The sequence below is a fragment of the Electrona antarctica genome, assembly GCF_951216825.1.
Source record: "Electrona antarctica genome assembly, contig: scaffold_384, whole genome shotgun sequence".
Taxonomy (NCBI): domain Eukaryota; kingdom Metazoa; phylum Chordata; class Actinopteri; order Myctophiformes; family Myctophidae; genus Electrona; species Electrona antarctica.
The window spans coordinates 107,501-124,098 of record NW_027637972.1 but is presented as its reverse complement, the minus strand read 5'-3'; the positions used below and the strand labels follow the sequence as shown (position 1 = coordinate 124,098).

At 47.2% G+C, this 16,598-nt stretch overlaps 1 protein-coding gene across 1 annotated transcript in view; it reads left to right on the top strand.

Annotated features, from left to right (window-relative positions):
• Positions 1-14,928: 14,928 nt before the first annotated feature.
• Positions 14,929-16,598, top strand: part of praf2 (PRA1 domain family, member 2) — a gene marked incomplete at both ends in the record, with an annotated part of 4,261 nt that continues 2,591 nt past the window's right edge. The window contains one exon of the mRNA XM_079531395.1: positions 14,929-15,107. Coding sequence (XP_079387521.1) covers positions 14,929-15,107 — 179 coding nt within the window. The remainder of the gene's footprint in view (positions 15,108-16,598) is intronic.

The window sequence follows — 16,598 nt, the reverse complement described above, 5'->3', positions numbered from 1 at the left end:
GCGGCGCGTTTTGAGCTTGTAGATCAGCTATTATTTTTTTGCTAATAGAGGGTATGCGCATGACATCATCATCAAACCAGGAAGTTATGCAGGAACGCCTACTAGTAGAAAAACTACTTTCTGGCCTTGACAACCCCGTACATCCAAACAGAAAAGTCCTATCTGATTGCATTAACCCATTTCGACCTGACAAATGTCTTCTAAATCCTGTCTCTATATGTCAGTGGTTTTCAAACATTTTCATGTCCAGGACCCCCAAGAATATGAATACGAGACTGCTCGCCCCTTCACCAACTCGCCCCGGGCGTACAGACTGCTCGCCCCTTCACCAACTCGCCCCGGGCGTACAGACTGCTCGCCCCTTCACCAACTCGCCCCGGGCGTACAGACTGCTCGCCCCTTCACCAACTCGCCCCGGGCGTACAGACTGCTTTCCCCTTCACCAACTCGCCCCGGGCGTACAGACTGCTCGCCCCTTCACCAACTCGCCCCGGGCGTACAGACTGCTCGCCCCTTCACCAACTCGCCCCGGGCGTACAGACTGCTCGCCCCTTCACCAACTCGCCCCGGGCGTACAGACTGCTCGCCCCTTCACCAACTCGCCCCGGGCGTACAGACTGCTCGCCCCTTCACCAACTCGCCCCGGGCGTACAGACTGCTCGCCCCTTCACCAACTCGCCCCGGGCGTACAGACTGCTCGCCCCTTTACCAACTCGCCCCGGGCGTACAGCCGGCGGAACAGCGCGGCCTGGTATTCCTAAAGTAATCTAAGTAAATGATGCTTAAACGGTTAAACCTAACCTTATTCCTAACCTCAACCTCAGTAAAACGATGCCTAAATCTAACCCTATTCCTAAACTTAACCCCAGTAAAACGATGCCTAAACCTAACCCTATTCCTAAACTTAACCCCAGTAAAACTATGCCTAACCCTAAACGTATTTCTAACCTTATTCTCAGTAAAACAAAATAAAGAATACAAGAACCGCCGCACCGAGCTTTCGGCGTGAGGTCGGCGGAAAAAATCTGGGGCGAGATGGAATTGGGGCGACCTGACCTGTTACCAAAAAAATATGTAGGCTAATTGGCCACCGACCCCCATCTGAAAATATGTTGTTCCAGGGACCCCCCCCCCCCCTCCCCCCAGAAGCAAAGATTGAGTTAAAATGTTCACTCTGAAAGAATATCATTTTTATATTCAAAGACCTACTTGTAGGTCTGCTATTTTTAATATAAAAGTATAAAATAATGCTTAAAACCCGCCCAAAATGGGTTTTAAACAACGTTAAACAATGTTAAACTCACTTGGCCTGTTGCTTTGCCATTCGATGTGCCATTCACTTTAAGCATGCGCATACGGATACCCTCTATATTTGAATTGAAATCCTGAGTTATTTTTTTGCTATTTTTTAATTGGAATGCTGAAAAGTATGAACTAAATACAAATACATTGGACCTGAGAAAATTACATTTGAATACTACTCATTATTAAGCTTTGACTCATTTAGAAGTAGGCCTAATTAAAGCATTACATTTGAATACTACTCATTATTAAGCTTTGACTCATTTAGAAGTAGGCCTAATTAAAGCATTACATTTGAATACTACTCATTATTAAGCTTTGACTCATTTAGAAGTAGGCCTAATTAAAGCATTACATTTGAATACTACTCATTATTAAGCTTTGACTCATTTAGAAGTAGGCCTAATTAAAGCGGGTCATGTTTGCAAATCAATAATATATCAGTATTCTGATATTTACCATTAAAACCCATTTAGGCCTGAAATATTCTTCTAAATCCTGACTGTTTTCTGAAATACCCATGTTCCTGTATCAGTGGTGCTCAATATTTCATGTCAAGGACCCCCAAAAATGATATGTAATTGGCCACCGACCCCCCCATCTGAAAATATGTTGTTCCAGGGACCAGCAAAAGCAAAGATTTGAGTTAAAAACGTTCGCTGTGAAAGAATTATATATTCAAAGATTTGTGCCGCATTTTCACGATTTTTCAAAAATAGCAGACCTACAAGCTCATAGCGCGCCACTCGGTGGCGTGCTATGAGCTTGTAGGTCTGCTATTTTTCAATAGCTAAACTGTAACATAATGCTTAGTTAACCCATTTTGGGCGGGAACCCTTTTTGGTGTTTAAAGCATTATGTTATGCTTTAGCTATTGAAAAATAGCAGATCTACAAGCTCATAGCGCGGCACTCGGTGGCGCGCTACGAGCACGACCGCTAAGAACCACCGGTGGCAACCCCGAAGGTCGCCGGCTCGGGCGACCCTAGATTACAATTTACAATTTAGCCATTTAGTAGACACTCTAAATCCATTCTGAACGGGAACCCTTTTTGGTGTTTTAAGCATTATGTTATAGTTTACATAGATACTCCACTGTTACGTTATGTTATAGTTTACATAGATACTCCACTGTTACGTTATGTTATAGTTTACATAGATACTCCACTGTTACGTTCTTAGCATTATGTTATAGTTTACATAGATACTCCACTGTTACGTTATGTTATAGTTTACATAGATACTCCACTGTTACGTTCTTAGCATTATGTTATAGTTTACATAGATACTCCACTGTTACGTTATGTTATAGTTTACATAGATACTCCACTGTTACGTTCTTAGCATTATGTTATAGTTTACATAGATACTCCACTGTTACGTTCTTAGCATTATGTTATAGTTTACATAGATACTCCACTGTTACGTTCTTAGTTTACGCATGATTCATGATAACTACTTTTTATATATAGGTACCAGCTCAGTGGCCTTGTGGTTAGAGTGTCCGCCCTGAGACTGGGAGGTCGGGGTTCGATCCCCGGCCGGGTCATACCAAAGAATGGGACCCAGTGCCTCCCTGCTTGGCACTCAAGGGTTGGACTGGGGGTAAGTCCCTGTGACATACTAGCGTCATGTCCAGGGGGTGTACTTGTACATCAAGCTGCCTCACGCTACAGAAACAGGAGATAGGCTCCTGTCCTATGGGCCTCATGGCTACAGAAACAGGAGATAGGCTCCTGTCCTATGGGCCTCATGGCTACAGAAACAGGAGATAGGCTCCTGCCCCTATGGGCCTCATGGCTACAGAAACAGGAGATAGGCTCCTGCCCTATGGGCCTCATGGCTACAGAAACAGGAGATAGGCTCCTGCCCCTATGGGCCTCATGGCTACAGAAACAGGAGATAGGCTCCTGCCCTATGGGCCTCATGGCTACAGAAACAGGAGATAGACTCCTGTCCTATGGGCCTCATGGCTACAGAAACAGGAGATAGGCTCCTGCCCCTATGGGCCTCATGGCTACAGAAACAGGAGATAGGCTCCTGCCCTATGGGCCTCATGGCTACAGAAACAGGAGATAGGCTCCTGCCCTATGGGCCTCATGGCTACAGAAACAGGAGATAGGCTCCTGCCCTATGGGCCTCATGGCTACAGAAACAGGAGATAGGCTCCTGCCCTATGGGCCTCATGGCTACAGAAACAGGAGATAGGCTCCTGCCCTATGGGCCTCATGGCTACAGAAACAGGAGATAGGCTCCTGCCCTATGGGCCTCATGGCTACAGAAACAGGAGATAGACTCCTGTCCTATGGGCCTCATGGCTACAGAAACAGGAGATAGACTCCTGTCCTATGGGCCTCATGGCTACAGAAACAGGAGATAGGCTCCTGTCCCTATGGGCCTCATGGCTACAGAAACAGGAGATAGGCTCCTGCCCCTATGGGCCTCATGGCTACAGAAACAGGAGATAGGCTCCTGCCCTATGGGCCTCATGGCTACAGAAACAGGAGATAGGCTCCTGCCCTATGGGCCTCATGGCTACAGAAACAGGAGATAGGCTCCTGCCCTATGGGCCTCATGGCTACAGAAACAGGAGATAGGCTCCTGCCCTATGGGCCTCATGGCTACAGAAACAGGAGATAGGCTCCTGCCCTATGGGCCTCATGGCTACAGAAACAGGAGATAGACTCCTGTCCTATGGGCCTCATGGCTACAGAAACAGGAGATAGACTCCTGTCCTATGGGCCTCATGGCTACAGAAACAGGAGATAGGCTCCTGCCCTATGGGCCTCATGGCTACAGAAACAGGAGATAGGCTCCTGCCCTATGGGCCTCATGGCTACAGAAACAGGAGATAGACTCCTGTCCTATGGGCCTCATGGCTACAGAAACAGGAGATAGACTCCTGTCCTATGGGCCTCATGGCTACAGAAACAGGAGATAGGCTCCTGCCCCTATGGGCCTCATGGCTACAGAAACAGGAGATAGGCTCCTGCCCTATGGGCCTCATGGCTACAGAAACAGGAGATAGGCTCCTGCCCTATGGGCCTCATGGCTACAGAAACAGGAGATAGACTCCTGTCCTATGGGCCTCATGGCTACAGAAACAGGAGATAGACTCCTGTCCTATGGGCCTCATGGCTACAGAAACAGGAGATAGGCTCCTGCCCCTATGGGCCTCATGGCTACAGAAACAGGAGATAGGCTCCTGCCCTATGGGCCTCATGGCTACAGAAACAGGAGATAGGCTCCTGCCCTATGGGCCTCATGGCTACAGAAACAGGAGATAGGCTCCTGCCCTATGGGCCTCATGGCTACAGAAACAGGAGATAGGCTCCTGCCCTATGGGCCTCATGGCTACAGAAACAGGAGATAGGCTCCTGCCCTATGGGCCTCATGGCTACAGAAACAGGAGATAGACTCCTGTCCTATGGGCCTCATGGCTACAGAAACAGGAGATAGACTCCTGTCCTATGGGCCTCATGGCTACAGAAACAGGAGATAGGCTCCTGCCCTATGGGCCTCATGGCTACAGAAACAGGAGATAGGCTCCTGCCCTATGGGCCTCATGGCTACAGAAACAGGAGATAGACTCCTGTCCTATGGGCCTCATGGCTACAGAAACAGGAGATAGACTCCTGTCCTATGGGCCTCATGGCTACAGAAACAGGAGATAGGCTCCTGCCCCTATGGGCCTCATGGCTACAGAAACAGGAGATAGGCTCCTGCCCCTATGGGCCTCATGGCTACAGAAACAGGAGATAGGCTCCTGTCCCTATGGGCCTCAAGGCTACAGAAACAGGAGATAGGCTCCTGCCCCCTATGGGCCTCATGGCTACAGAAACAGGAGATAGGCTCCTGCCCCTATGGGCCTCATGGCTACAGAAACAGGAGATAGGCTCCTGTCCCTATGGGCCTCATGGCTACAGAAACAGGAGATAGGCTCCTGTCCTATGGGCCCCATGGCTACAGAAACAGGAGATAGGCTCCTGCCCCTATGGGCCTCATGGCTACAGAAACAGGAGATAGGCTCCTGCCCTATGGGCCTCATGGCTACAGAAACAGGAGATAGGCTCCTGCCCTATGGGCCTCATGGCTACAGAAACAGGAGATAGGCTCCTGCCCCTATGGGCCTCATGGCTACAGAAACAGGAGATAGGCTACTGTCCCTATGGGCCTCATGGCTACAGAAACAGGAGATAGGCTCCTGTCCTATGGGCCCCATGGCTACAGAAACAGGAGATAGGCTCCTGCCCTATGGGCCTCATGGCTACAGAAACAGGAGATAGGCTCCTGCCCTATGGGCCTCATGGCTACAGAAACAGGAGATAGGCTCCTGTCCTATGGGCCTCATGGCTACAGAAACAGGAGATAGGCTCCTGTCCTATGGGCCTCATGGCTACAGAAACAGGAGATAGGCTCCTGCCCTATGGGCCTCATGGCTACAGAAACAGGAGATAGGCTCCTGCCCTATGGGCCTCATGGCTACAGAAACAGGAGATAGGCTCCTGCCCTATGGGCCTCATGGCTACAGAAACAGGAGATAGGCTCCTGCCCTATGGGCCTCATGGCTACAGAAACAGGAGATAGACTCCTGTCCTATGGGCCTCATGGCTACAGAAACAGGAGATAGACTCCTGTCCTATGGGCCTCATGGCTACAGAAACAGGAGATAGGCTCCTGCCCTATGGGCCTCATGGCTACAGAAACAGGAGATAGTCTCCTGCCCTATGGGCCTCATGGCTACAGAAACAGGAGATAGACTCCTGTCCTATGGGCCTCATGGCTACAGAAACAGGAGATAGACTCCTGTCCTATGGGCCTCATGGCTACAGAAACAGGAGATAGGCTCCTGCCCCTATGGGCCTCATGGCTACAGAAACAGGAGATAGGCTCCTGCCCCTATGGGCCTCATGGCTACAGAAACAGGAGATAGGCTCCTGTCCCTATGGGCCTCAAGGCTACAGAAACAGGAGATAGGCTCCTGCCCCCTATGGGCCTCATGGCTACAGAAACAGGAGATAGGCTCCTGCCCCTATGGGCCTCATGGCTACAGAAACAGGAGATAGGCTCCTGTCCCTATGGGCCTCATGGCTACAGAAACAGGAGATAGGCTCCTGTCCTATGGGCCCCATGGCTACAGAAACAGGAGATAGGCTCCTGCCCCTATGGGCCTCATGGCTACAGAAACAGGAGATAGGCTCCTGCCCTATGGGCCTCATGGCTACAGAAACAGGAGATAGGCTCCTGCCCTATGGGCCTCATGGCTACAGAAACAGGAGATAGGCTCCTGCCCCTATGGGCCTCATGGCTACAGAAACAGGAGATAGGCTACTGTCCCTATGGGCCTCATGGCTACAGAAACAGGAGATAGGCTCCTGTCCTATGGGCCCCATGGCTACAGAAACAGGAGATAGGCTCCTGTCCTATGGGCCTCATGGCTACAGAAACAGGAGATAGGCTCCTGTCCTATGGGCCTCATGGCTACAGAAACAGGAGATAGGCTCCTGCCCTATGGGCCTCATGGCTACAGAAACAGGAGATAGGCTCCTGCCCTATGGGCCTCATGGCTACAGAAACAGGAGATAGGCTCCTGTCCTATGGGCCTCATGGCTACAGAAACAGGAGATAGGCTCCTGTCCTATGGGCCTCATGGCTACAGAAACAGGAGATAGGCTCCTGCCCCTATGGGCCTCATGGCTACAGAAACAGGAGATAGGCTCCTGCCCTATGGGCCTCATGGCTACAGAAACAGGAGATAGGCTCCTGCCCCTATGGGCCTCATGGCTACAGAAACAGGAGATAGGCTCCTGCCCCTATGGGCCTCATGGCTACAGAAACAGGAGATAGGCTCCTGCCCTATGGGCCTCATGGCTACAGAAACAGGAGATAGGCTCCTGTCCCTATGGGCCTCATGGCTACAGAAACAGGAGATAGGCTCCTGTCCTATGGGCCCCATGGCTACAGAAACAGGAGATAGGCTCCTGCCCCTATGGGCCTCATGGCTACAGAAACAGGAGATAGGCTCCTGTCCCTATGGGCCTCATGGCTACAGAAACAGGAGATAGGCTCCTGTCCTATGGGCCCCATGGCTACAGAAACAGGAGATAGGCTCCTGCCCCTATGGGCCTCATGGCTACAGAAACAGGAGATAGGCTCCTGCCCTATGGGCCTCATGGCTACAGAAACAGGAGATAGGCTCCTGCCCTATGGGCCTCATGGCTACAGAAACAGGAGATAGGCTCCTGCCCCTATGGGCCTCATGGCTACAGAAACAGGAGATAGGCTACTGTCCCTATGGGCCTCATGGCTACAGAAACAGGAGATAGGCTCCTGTCCTATGGGCCCCATGGCTACAGAAACAGGAGATAGGCTCCTGTCCTATGGGCCTCATGGCTACAGAAACAGGAGATAGGCTCCTGTCCTATGGGCCTCATGGCTACAGAAACAGGAGATAGGCTCCTGCCCTATGGGCCTCATGGCTACAGAAACAGGAGATAGGCTCCTGCCCTATGGGCCTCATGGCTACAGAAACAGGAGATAGGCTCCTGTCCTATGGGCCTCATGGCTACAGAAACAGGAGATAGGCTCCTGTCCTATGGGCCTCATGGCTACAGAAACAGGAGATAGGCTCCTGCCCCTATGGGCCTCATGGCTACAGAAACAGGAGATAGGCTCCTGCCCTATGGGCCTCATGGCTACAGAAACAGGAGATAGGCTCCTGCCCTATGGGCCTCATGGCTACAGAAACAGGAGATAGGCTCCTGCCCCTATGGGCCTCATGGCTACAGAAACAGGAGATAGGCTCCTGCCCCTATGGGCCTCATGGCTACAGAAACAGGAGATAGGCTCCTGCCCTATGGGCCTCATGGCTACAGAAACAGGAGATAGGCTCCTGCCCCTATGGGCCTCATGGCTACAGAAACAGGAGATAGGCTCCTGCCCTATGGGCCTCATGGCTACAGAAACAGGAGATAGGCTCCTGCCCTATGGGCCTCATGGCTACAGAAACAGGAGATGGGCTCCTGCCCCCATGGGCCTCATGGCTACAGAAACAGGAGATAGGCTCCTGCCCCCATGGGCCTCATGGCTACAGAAACAGGAGATAGGCTCCTGCCCCCATGGGCCTCATGGCTACAGAAACAGGAGATAGGCTCCTGCCCCTATGGGCCTCAAGGCTACAGAAACAGGAGATAGGCTCCTGCCCTATGGGCCTCATGGCTACAGAAACAGGAGATAGGGTCCTGCCCCTATGGGCCTCATGGCTACAGAAACAGGAGATAGGCTCCTGCCCTATGGGCCTCATGGCTACAGAAACAGGAGATAGGCTCCTGCCCTATGGGCCTCATGGCTACAGAAACAGGAGATGGGCTCCTGCCCCCATGGGCCTCATGGCTACAGAAACAGGAGATAGGCTCCTGCCCCCATGGGCCTCATGGCTACAGAAACAGGAGATAGGCTCCTGCCCCCATGGGCCTCATGGCTACAGAAACAGGAGATAGGCTCCTGCCCCTATGGGCCTCAAGGCTACAGAAACAGGAGATAGGCTCCTGCCCTATGGGCCTCATGGCTACAGAAACAGGAGATAGGGTCCTGCCCCTATGGGCCTCAAGGCTACAGAAACAGGAGATAGGCTCCTGTCCTATGGGCCTCATGGCTACAGAAACAGGAGATAGGGTCCTGCCCCTATGGGCCTCAAGGCTACAGAAACAGGAGATAGGCTCCTGCCCCTATGGGCCTCAAGGCTACAGAAACAGGAGATAGGCTCCTGCCCCTATGGGCCTCAAGGCTACAGAAACAGGAGATAGGCTCCTGCCCCCTATGGGCCTCATGGCTACAGAAACAGGAGATAGGCTCCTGCCCCTATGTTTATGTTTATGTTTATTACGGATCCCCATTAGTCCTCACTACAGTGAAGACTACTCTTCCTGGGGTCCGAACACTCATACAATCAATTTAAAACGCAATACAATGTATTTTTTCATTACACAGTTAAAAACAAAACAAAAGAAAAACAATTGAAGCTCTCTGTCTTCACACATTCCAGAAAATACATTTACATTACAACAAATTTATACAACAATTTTACAAACACTGCACATCCCATTAATTGAATCAAACACTCACCAATCTAACTAAACATTATTTCTTTCCTAATCACTGCTGCCTTCAATTTCTTTTTAAAGCTTGATTTATTCTCTATATTAATAATATGTGGCGGGAGCTCATTCCAATGGGCTCCTGCTCTATACATTGCTGTTCTCTTAAGTGCATTTGTTCTAGGTATCAAAGGTGGAGTAAAGTGACGACCAACAGCCTGTCTGGTGGCATAGCTATGTCTAGTATTGGTGGGTTGTATCTGTAGAAACAACTGTGTAGGTTTACCAGAATGATATATATTAAACAGAAATGTCACAAGGCTACAAGCCAACCTTTGATCCACTCTCATCCATGACAGGGCAGCATGCATCCACTCAACACTAGTTCTCCCAGAACAGTGCAGAGCGAGGCGTGCTGCCCTGTTCTGAGTGAGATGAAGTTTTTCCAAATCCTTTTTTGAAGCACTAGACCAAATTGTGGGGCAGTAATCAAGACTGGACAAAACTAGTGATTGTAATACAAGTTTAACAGTTGAACTAGTCAACAGATGTGCTCCTCTTCTTATCATTGAAATGTTTCTACTCATTTTAGATACCATTTTACTAATTTGCATCGACCACGAAAGAGTTTCATCAATAATCACGCCCAACAACTTGGCCTCTTTAACCTGTTCAATAGCAGTACCTTGTAAAACCAGACTCAGTTCAGGATTAGATCTCAGCATATGTCTAGAACCCAGCATAATACTCTTTGTTTTTAAAACATTCAGTTTTAGCCTATTTTCAATGACCCAGTTAGAAACCAGCATTAACTCCTCTTGTAACAGCATATTAACAGAAACAGAATTTTCATTTGATACATACATTGTAGTGTCATCTGCATAGATTTCCATACATGCACTTTTTAGTACATGTGGTAAATCATTAACAAAGATTGAGTAAAGCAATGGACCTAGGCAACTTCCCTGGGGGACGCCACATTGAGGAGTCACAATCTCTGACAATGTACCATTAAACACTACACATTGTTGCCTGTTGACCAAATAACTTTCCATTAATTCAATAGCACTTTCTTTAAAATTATATGCCGATAACTTCCTGAGCAGCAACTCATGATCTATCACATCGAATGCCGCACTAAAGTCCAAAAGCACAGCACCCACCATTGACTTCTTGTCAATATTTTTAAGCCAGTTGTCAGTTAGCGCTGTGAGTGCTGTGCCTTATATGCATGCTGACACTCAGAGTTAATGCTGTATTCTTCAAAATAACCTTGAATTTGTTGATATATAACTTTCTCCATCACTTTACTGAGCACTGGTAAAATACTCACGGGCCTACTATTTTGACCAATGAACGGTTCCCCACTGCTTTTTGGCAGTGGAGTAACCTTTGCAATTTTCCATAGCTGTGGGAAAACACCATTTTCAAGACACAAATTAAAGATATGGCATATAGGTTTCACAATACACTCTACAGACAACTGCAGTAACCTACCATCTAAATGATCAACTCCACATGGCTTATCACTTTTAATTGAAAATAAAAGCTTTTCTACCTCTTCTACTCCTATCTTCTTGAATTCAAAAGTACACACCTTGTCCTTCATAATCTTGTTTTTTATAATTGAATCAGAAATAATGCCACTCGCTGGTAGCATCTGATCTCGAATTGTATTTACTTTACTAATGAAGAAATTATTAAAGTAATTTGCTATGTCAACTGGTCTAGTGATGACCTTACCCTCTACCTCTATAAATGAAGGCACTTTGCCCATTGTATCCCTACCCACAGCTTCATTAAATGTTTTCCACAGCTTTTTACTGTCATATTTACATTCCTCAAATTTGCTTTGATAGTGTCGTTTCTTCTTCTGTCTATTCATTTTAGTAATTTTATTCCGAAGGGCTCTATATTTTTGCCAGGTATCAGGGCAGCCAGCTGCAACCGCAGATTGCTTAAGTAAATCTCTCTCTTTTATATATCTTTTTAACTCATCATCTATCCAGGGGGCTTTGATCTTCCTGACAGTACGTTTTTTAATTGGGGCATGTTCATCACAAATATTTGAGAATAATGTTGTAAATATTATTAATGCAGCCTCTGTATTCTTACAATCAAGAACCAAATTCCAGTTCACATTTTTCAAACCGTTAAGAAAATTAGCCTCAGAAAATTTCTTATACATTCTTTTATGAATGATCTTAGGCCCACTTTTGGGCACCTTCGCTTTCCAAGTTGTTGCAATTATGTTATGGTCACTAAACCCCACTTGGACAGAAATGGCTTTAGAGCATTTTTCTGGGGCATTTGTAAAAAAATGATCTATACATGAGGACGAACGTGTACCATCTCTATTAACATGGATTCTTGTAGGCTGATTCACAATCTGAGACAAATTGTATATCATTGCTGCATCACTCAACTTTCTTTTCAAAGAACAGTTACTCGAAAACCAATCTACATTCATATCGGCTGCAAATAATATATCATAATCAAAATCAGTCGCATTTTGTAACATTGTGCAAATATTATTCAAATAATCTATACCAGAACTAGGTGGCCTATAGCAACAGCATGTTAAAATGGGCTTCATATGTGGTAAATGTACTTGTATCCATAGAGCTTCCACACCATCTATACCTAGGTCTTTTCTAATTTTTGCAGGGATATGATCCTGAATGTAAAATGCTGTCCCTCCTCCATTTTCATCTCTATCTAATCTAATTATGTTGTATCCTTGAACCGCCAACTCAGAATCCTGTATTTTTTCATCTAAGTGTGTTTCTGTGATTGCCATTACATGAATATTATTTTCGTTCAGAATAGAGCACAGTTCAGTAACCTTATTTCTTAGACTACATATATTTAAATGTGCAAACCGTAATCCTTTTTTTGGTAATTTAATAGACATTAATAAAAACATGTATAATAGGCCTCTCCTAAAAGGCCTCTCCATAGGCCTCTCCTAAAAGAGCCAGGGGGTCACCTTTGAGTCCCTGTAGAGTTGTCCATTTATATACAGCCTATCGACTGACAATGCCACTTTACAATCCGGGGCCCAGTTTTCTCTCATTATTGGTCGCAGTATTTTCCTTCTGTTATTGATCTCTGCTGGAAAGTGTTCATTTAGCCAAAGAGAGCTCCCTTGCAGTTTCTTACCTCGGCTCTTCACCAATTCTTTCTGTTTGTAATGTTCAAAACGAGCTATTATTGGACGTGCTTTTCCATCCACAGGTCTGCCCATTCTGTGAACCCTAGAGAAGGTTATGTCTCTCACCACCTCAGGTCTGCCCATTCTGTGAACCCTAGAGAAGGTTATGTCTCTCACCACCTCAGGTCTGCCCATTCTGTGAACCCTAGAGAAGGTTATGTCTCTCACCACCTCAGGTCTGCCCATTCTGTGAACCCTAGAGAAGGTTATGTCTCTCACCACCTCATCCACAGGTCTGCCCATTCTGTGAACCCTAGAGAAGGTTATGTCTCTCACCACCTCAGGGGACATTTCGAGGTTGTTGGTCATAAAGTGTCTTACAGTTTCTTCAGGGTTGGCAGCGGCATTATCCTCTGCGATGCCAGCGAATATAAGATTATCTCTCATCGATCTGCACTGCATATCCAATAATGTCTCTTTCATTCTCTTGTTATCCACGGTGTTAGAGATTACAGATTGTTGTACCTTTTCTACCACACCTTTAAGGTAGGCATTTTCCTCTCTCAGGTCATCAATCTGCTTTTGACTGAACTCCAAGCTGGTTCTCAGCTCACGGAGGTCATGTTGTAATGCGTCCAGCATATCCAACTTGCTCAGTCTGGCATTGATTGATTCAAACACTGATGCATCCACCTCCATGACACCACCCGACTCACTCACACTCTCCGGCCAAGATTGTTGAGATCGGAGTTGTTTCTTTGGCACAGGTTTATCAGAAACCTTTTCAGCTGCCCCTTTGTCACCACCTTTAGGCATCCCACCCTATGGGCCTCATGGCTACAGAAACAGGAGATAGGCTCCTGTCCCTATGGGCCTCAAGGCTACAGAAACAGGAGATAGGCTCCTGCCCCTATGGGCCTCATGGCTACAGAAACAGGAGATAGGCTCCTGTCCTATGGGCCTCATGGCTACAGAAACAGGAGATAGGCTCCTGCCCCTATGGGCCTCATGGCTACAGAAACAGGAGATAGGCTCCTGCCCTATGGGCCTCATGGCTACAGAAACAGGAGATAGGCTCCTGCCCCTATGGGCCTCATGGCTACAGAAACAGGAGATAGGCTCCTGTCCCTATGGGCCTCAAGGCTACAGAAACAGGAGATAGGCTCCTGGGCCTCATGGCTCGGCAAGGCTACTTTACTTTTTATATATGCGATGTATGCCATGCTTTTGTTATTGCTTAATGTAAGTCGCTCTGGATTAAGAGCGTCTGCTAAATGCCTAAATTGTAAATTGTAATTATGTTATAGTTTAGCTATTGAAAAATAGCAGATCTACAAGCTCATAGCGCGGCACTCGGTGCCGCCAATTTATATTGTAAAATCAAAGTTAATTTAGAGTGTGCAAATCAAAGTTAATTTAGAGTGTGCAAATACACTCTCAGAGTTACAGACCCATAAGAGTCCATGTGGTTCCTAATTATCATTTAGCTGGGGACCCCCTGGAACTCTCTCAAGGACCCCTATAGGGGTCCCCGGACCCCAGGCTATAGGGCAGGTGCTACGGGCCACGATGGAGTCTGAAGAGGTGGGTTTAGGGGTCCCCGGACCCCAGGCTATAGGGCAGGTGCTACGTAGCCTGGCTAATAAGCCAGACTAATATCACCAGGCTAGGTGCTACGGGCCACGATGGAGTCTGAAGAGGTGGGTTTAGGGGTCCCCGGACCCCAGGCTATAGGGCAGGTGCTACGGGCCACCATGGAGTCTGAAGAGGTGGGTTTAGGGGTCCCCGGACCCCAGGCTATAGGGCAGGTGCTACGGGCCACGATGGAGTCTGAAGAGGTGGGTTTTCAGACTATACGGCGGAAGGTTAAGAGTGAGTCTAATCATTAGAGAATATGCTCTGGGCTACATCGATTGATTGATTGATTGATTGATTGAAATATGTATTAACAGTTTGCAGAATTACAGTACATTTCAAGTACAACTCAATACAAAGACTGTTAACTGTGAGTGGACGACACCATAAAGCATTACACCTGTTTACAAGAGGGTCCACCTTGTTCAATTCATCAAAACATTTAGAGACGTACAAATAGACACTTCTATATTGCAAAGAACAGAACAGGAATTCATCATAATGGAGGTAAAAAGGGAAAATAAACATATACAGTGAGGGGGAAAAGAGGTGGGGGTGGGGGGGAGATTCAGATTTTACATCTGTGCAAAATGTGGCGCTTTAATTAGACAAATTAGCGCCTTTTCTCTCCCTATAAACTCTCATCATAATGAGCCTCCCAGTGACCCCGCCCCCTCCACGTGTCCTCCCCATCAGCCGCATGGCATGCTGGGAGGTGTAGTCTGTTGTCGTCAGAGAGAGATGGGAGACGTGCAGCCTCCTCCTCTGCGCAGCGCGGAGGATTTCGTCCTGGGCTCGGCTCGGTTCGCGGCTCCGGACGTCCATGACGTCACCAGATGGAACAACAGGATCATCAATAACCTCCTTTATTACCAGACTAATTACTTTGTGTCCGTGACGTCATTCCTGCTCATAGTGGGGTGAGTCCCATAGCGTTGTCATTACTGCTCTCTCTCTCTCTCTCTCTCTCTCTCTCTCTCTCTCTCTCTCTCTCTCTCTCTCTCTCTCTCTCTCTCTCTCTCTCTCTCTCTCTCTCTCTCTCTCTCTCTCTCTCTCTCTCTCTCTCTCTCTCTCTCTCTCTCTCTCTCTCTCTCTCTCTCTTGAGACGTGTTACTGAAATGAAATGAAATGATTACTATATTTACCCAGGGTATCTGGGCTAAGCTCAAGAACTTGTTTCCAGCCAGGCCCTGCTCATAGAACACATATAATCGTAGTGGTTGATGCCTTGTTCAAGGGCACTTCAGCGGTGGTAATTTGAACGTGTCGGACCGCTGATTCGAACTGGCGACCTTCCGGTATCAAGACCGTTCCGCTCTCCGTTCGGCCACCGCTACTAATAGACACTTCGTAGTTTGAGGGTAGTTTTTGTCGTACACGAAGATTAACCTCCATTGATGTTGTCAATTCAAAGGAGCTTTATTGTCACGAGAAATCATACGTTTACATAATTGCCAAAGCAAAGTGTCAACATTATAATTCAAACAGTAGGAGGGGTACAGCGTAGTGTCAACATTATAATTCAAACAGTTGGAGGGGTACAGCTATAGTGTCAACATTATAATTCTAACAGTTGGAGGGGTACAGCTATAGTGTCAACATTATAATTCTAACAGTTGGAGGGGTACAGCTATAGTGTCAACATTATAATTCAAACAGTTGGAGGGGTATAGCGTAGTGTGCTGGTCCGTTGACCATTATTGTGCACGTTCATGAGTTTGGCCCAGCGCTGCAATACCAAATCCGGCCACTATGTCCATTTCGCCTCAGGGTTTCCTCCGGGTGCCATCTCTATTCATATATACTCTAAGGCCAATGCACATGGAGCTGTCTGACATCATAGACTCCATGTTTGGGCATATATCTATATATGGAGCTGTCTGACATCATAGACTCCATGTTTGGGCATATATCTATATATGGAGCTGTCTGACATCATAGACTCAATGTTTGGGCATATACCTATATATGGAGCTGTCTGACATCATAGACTCCATGTTTGGGCATATATCTATATATCTAGCTGTCTGACATCATAGACTCCATGTTTGGGCATATGTTTGGCTCCACATATATATATATATATATATATATATATATATATATATATATATATATATATATATATGGAGCTACTGTCTGACAAGACTGAGCTTCTCTTCTTCCCAGCTAAGTCCTGCCCTATGCGGGAGCTAACTATTTCCGTAGACAACGCCCTGGTAACGTCTGTCCCAACAGCCAGGAACCTTGGTGTAGTCCTGGACAGTCAGCTCTCGTTCAAAACTCACATCACAGCTCGTTCCTGTAGGTTCACACTCTATAACATACGACGAATTAGACCGTTCCTCACCCAGGAATCAGCCCATTTCCTAATCCAGACAACAGTCTTGTAAAAACTTGACTATTGTAAC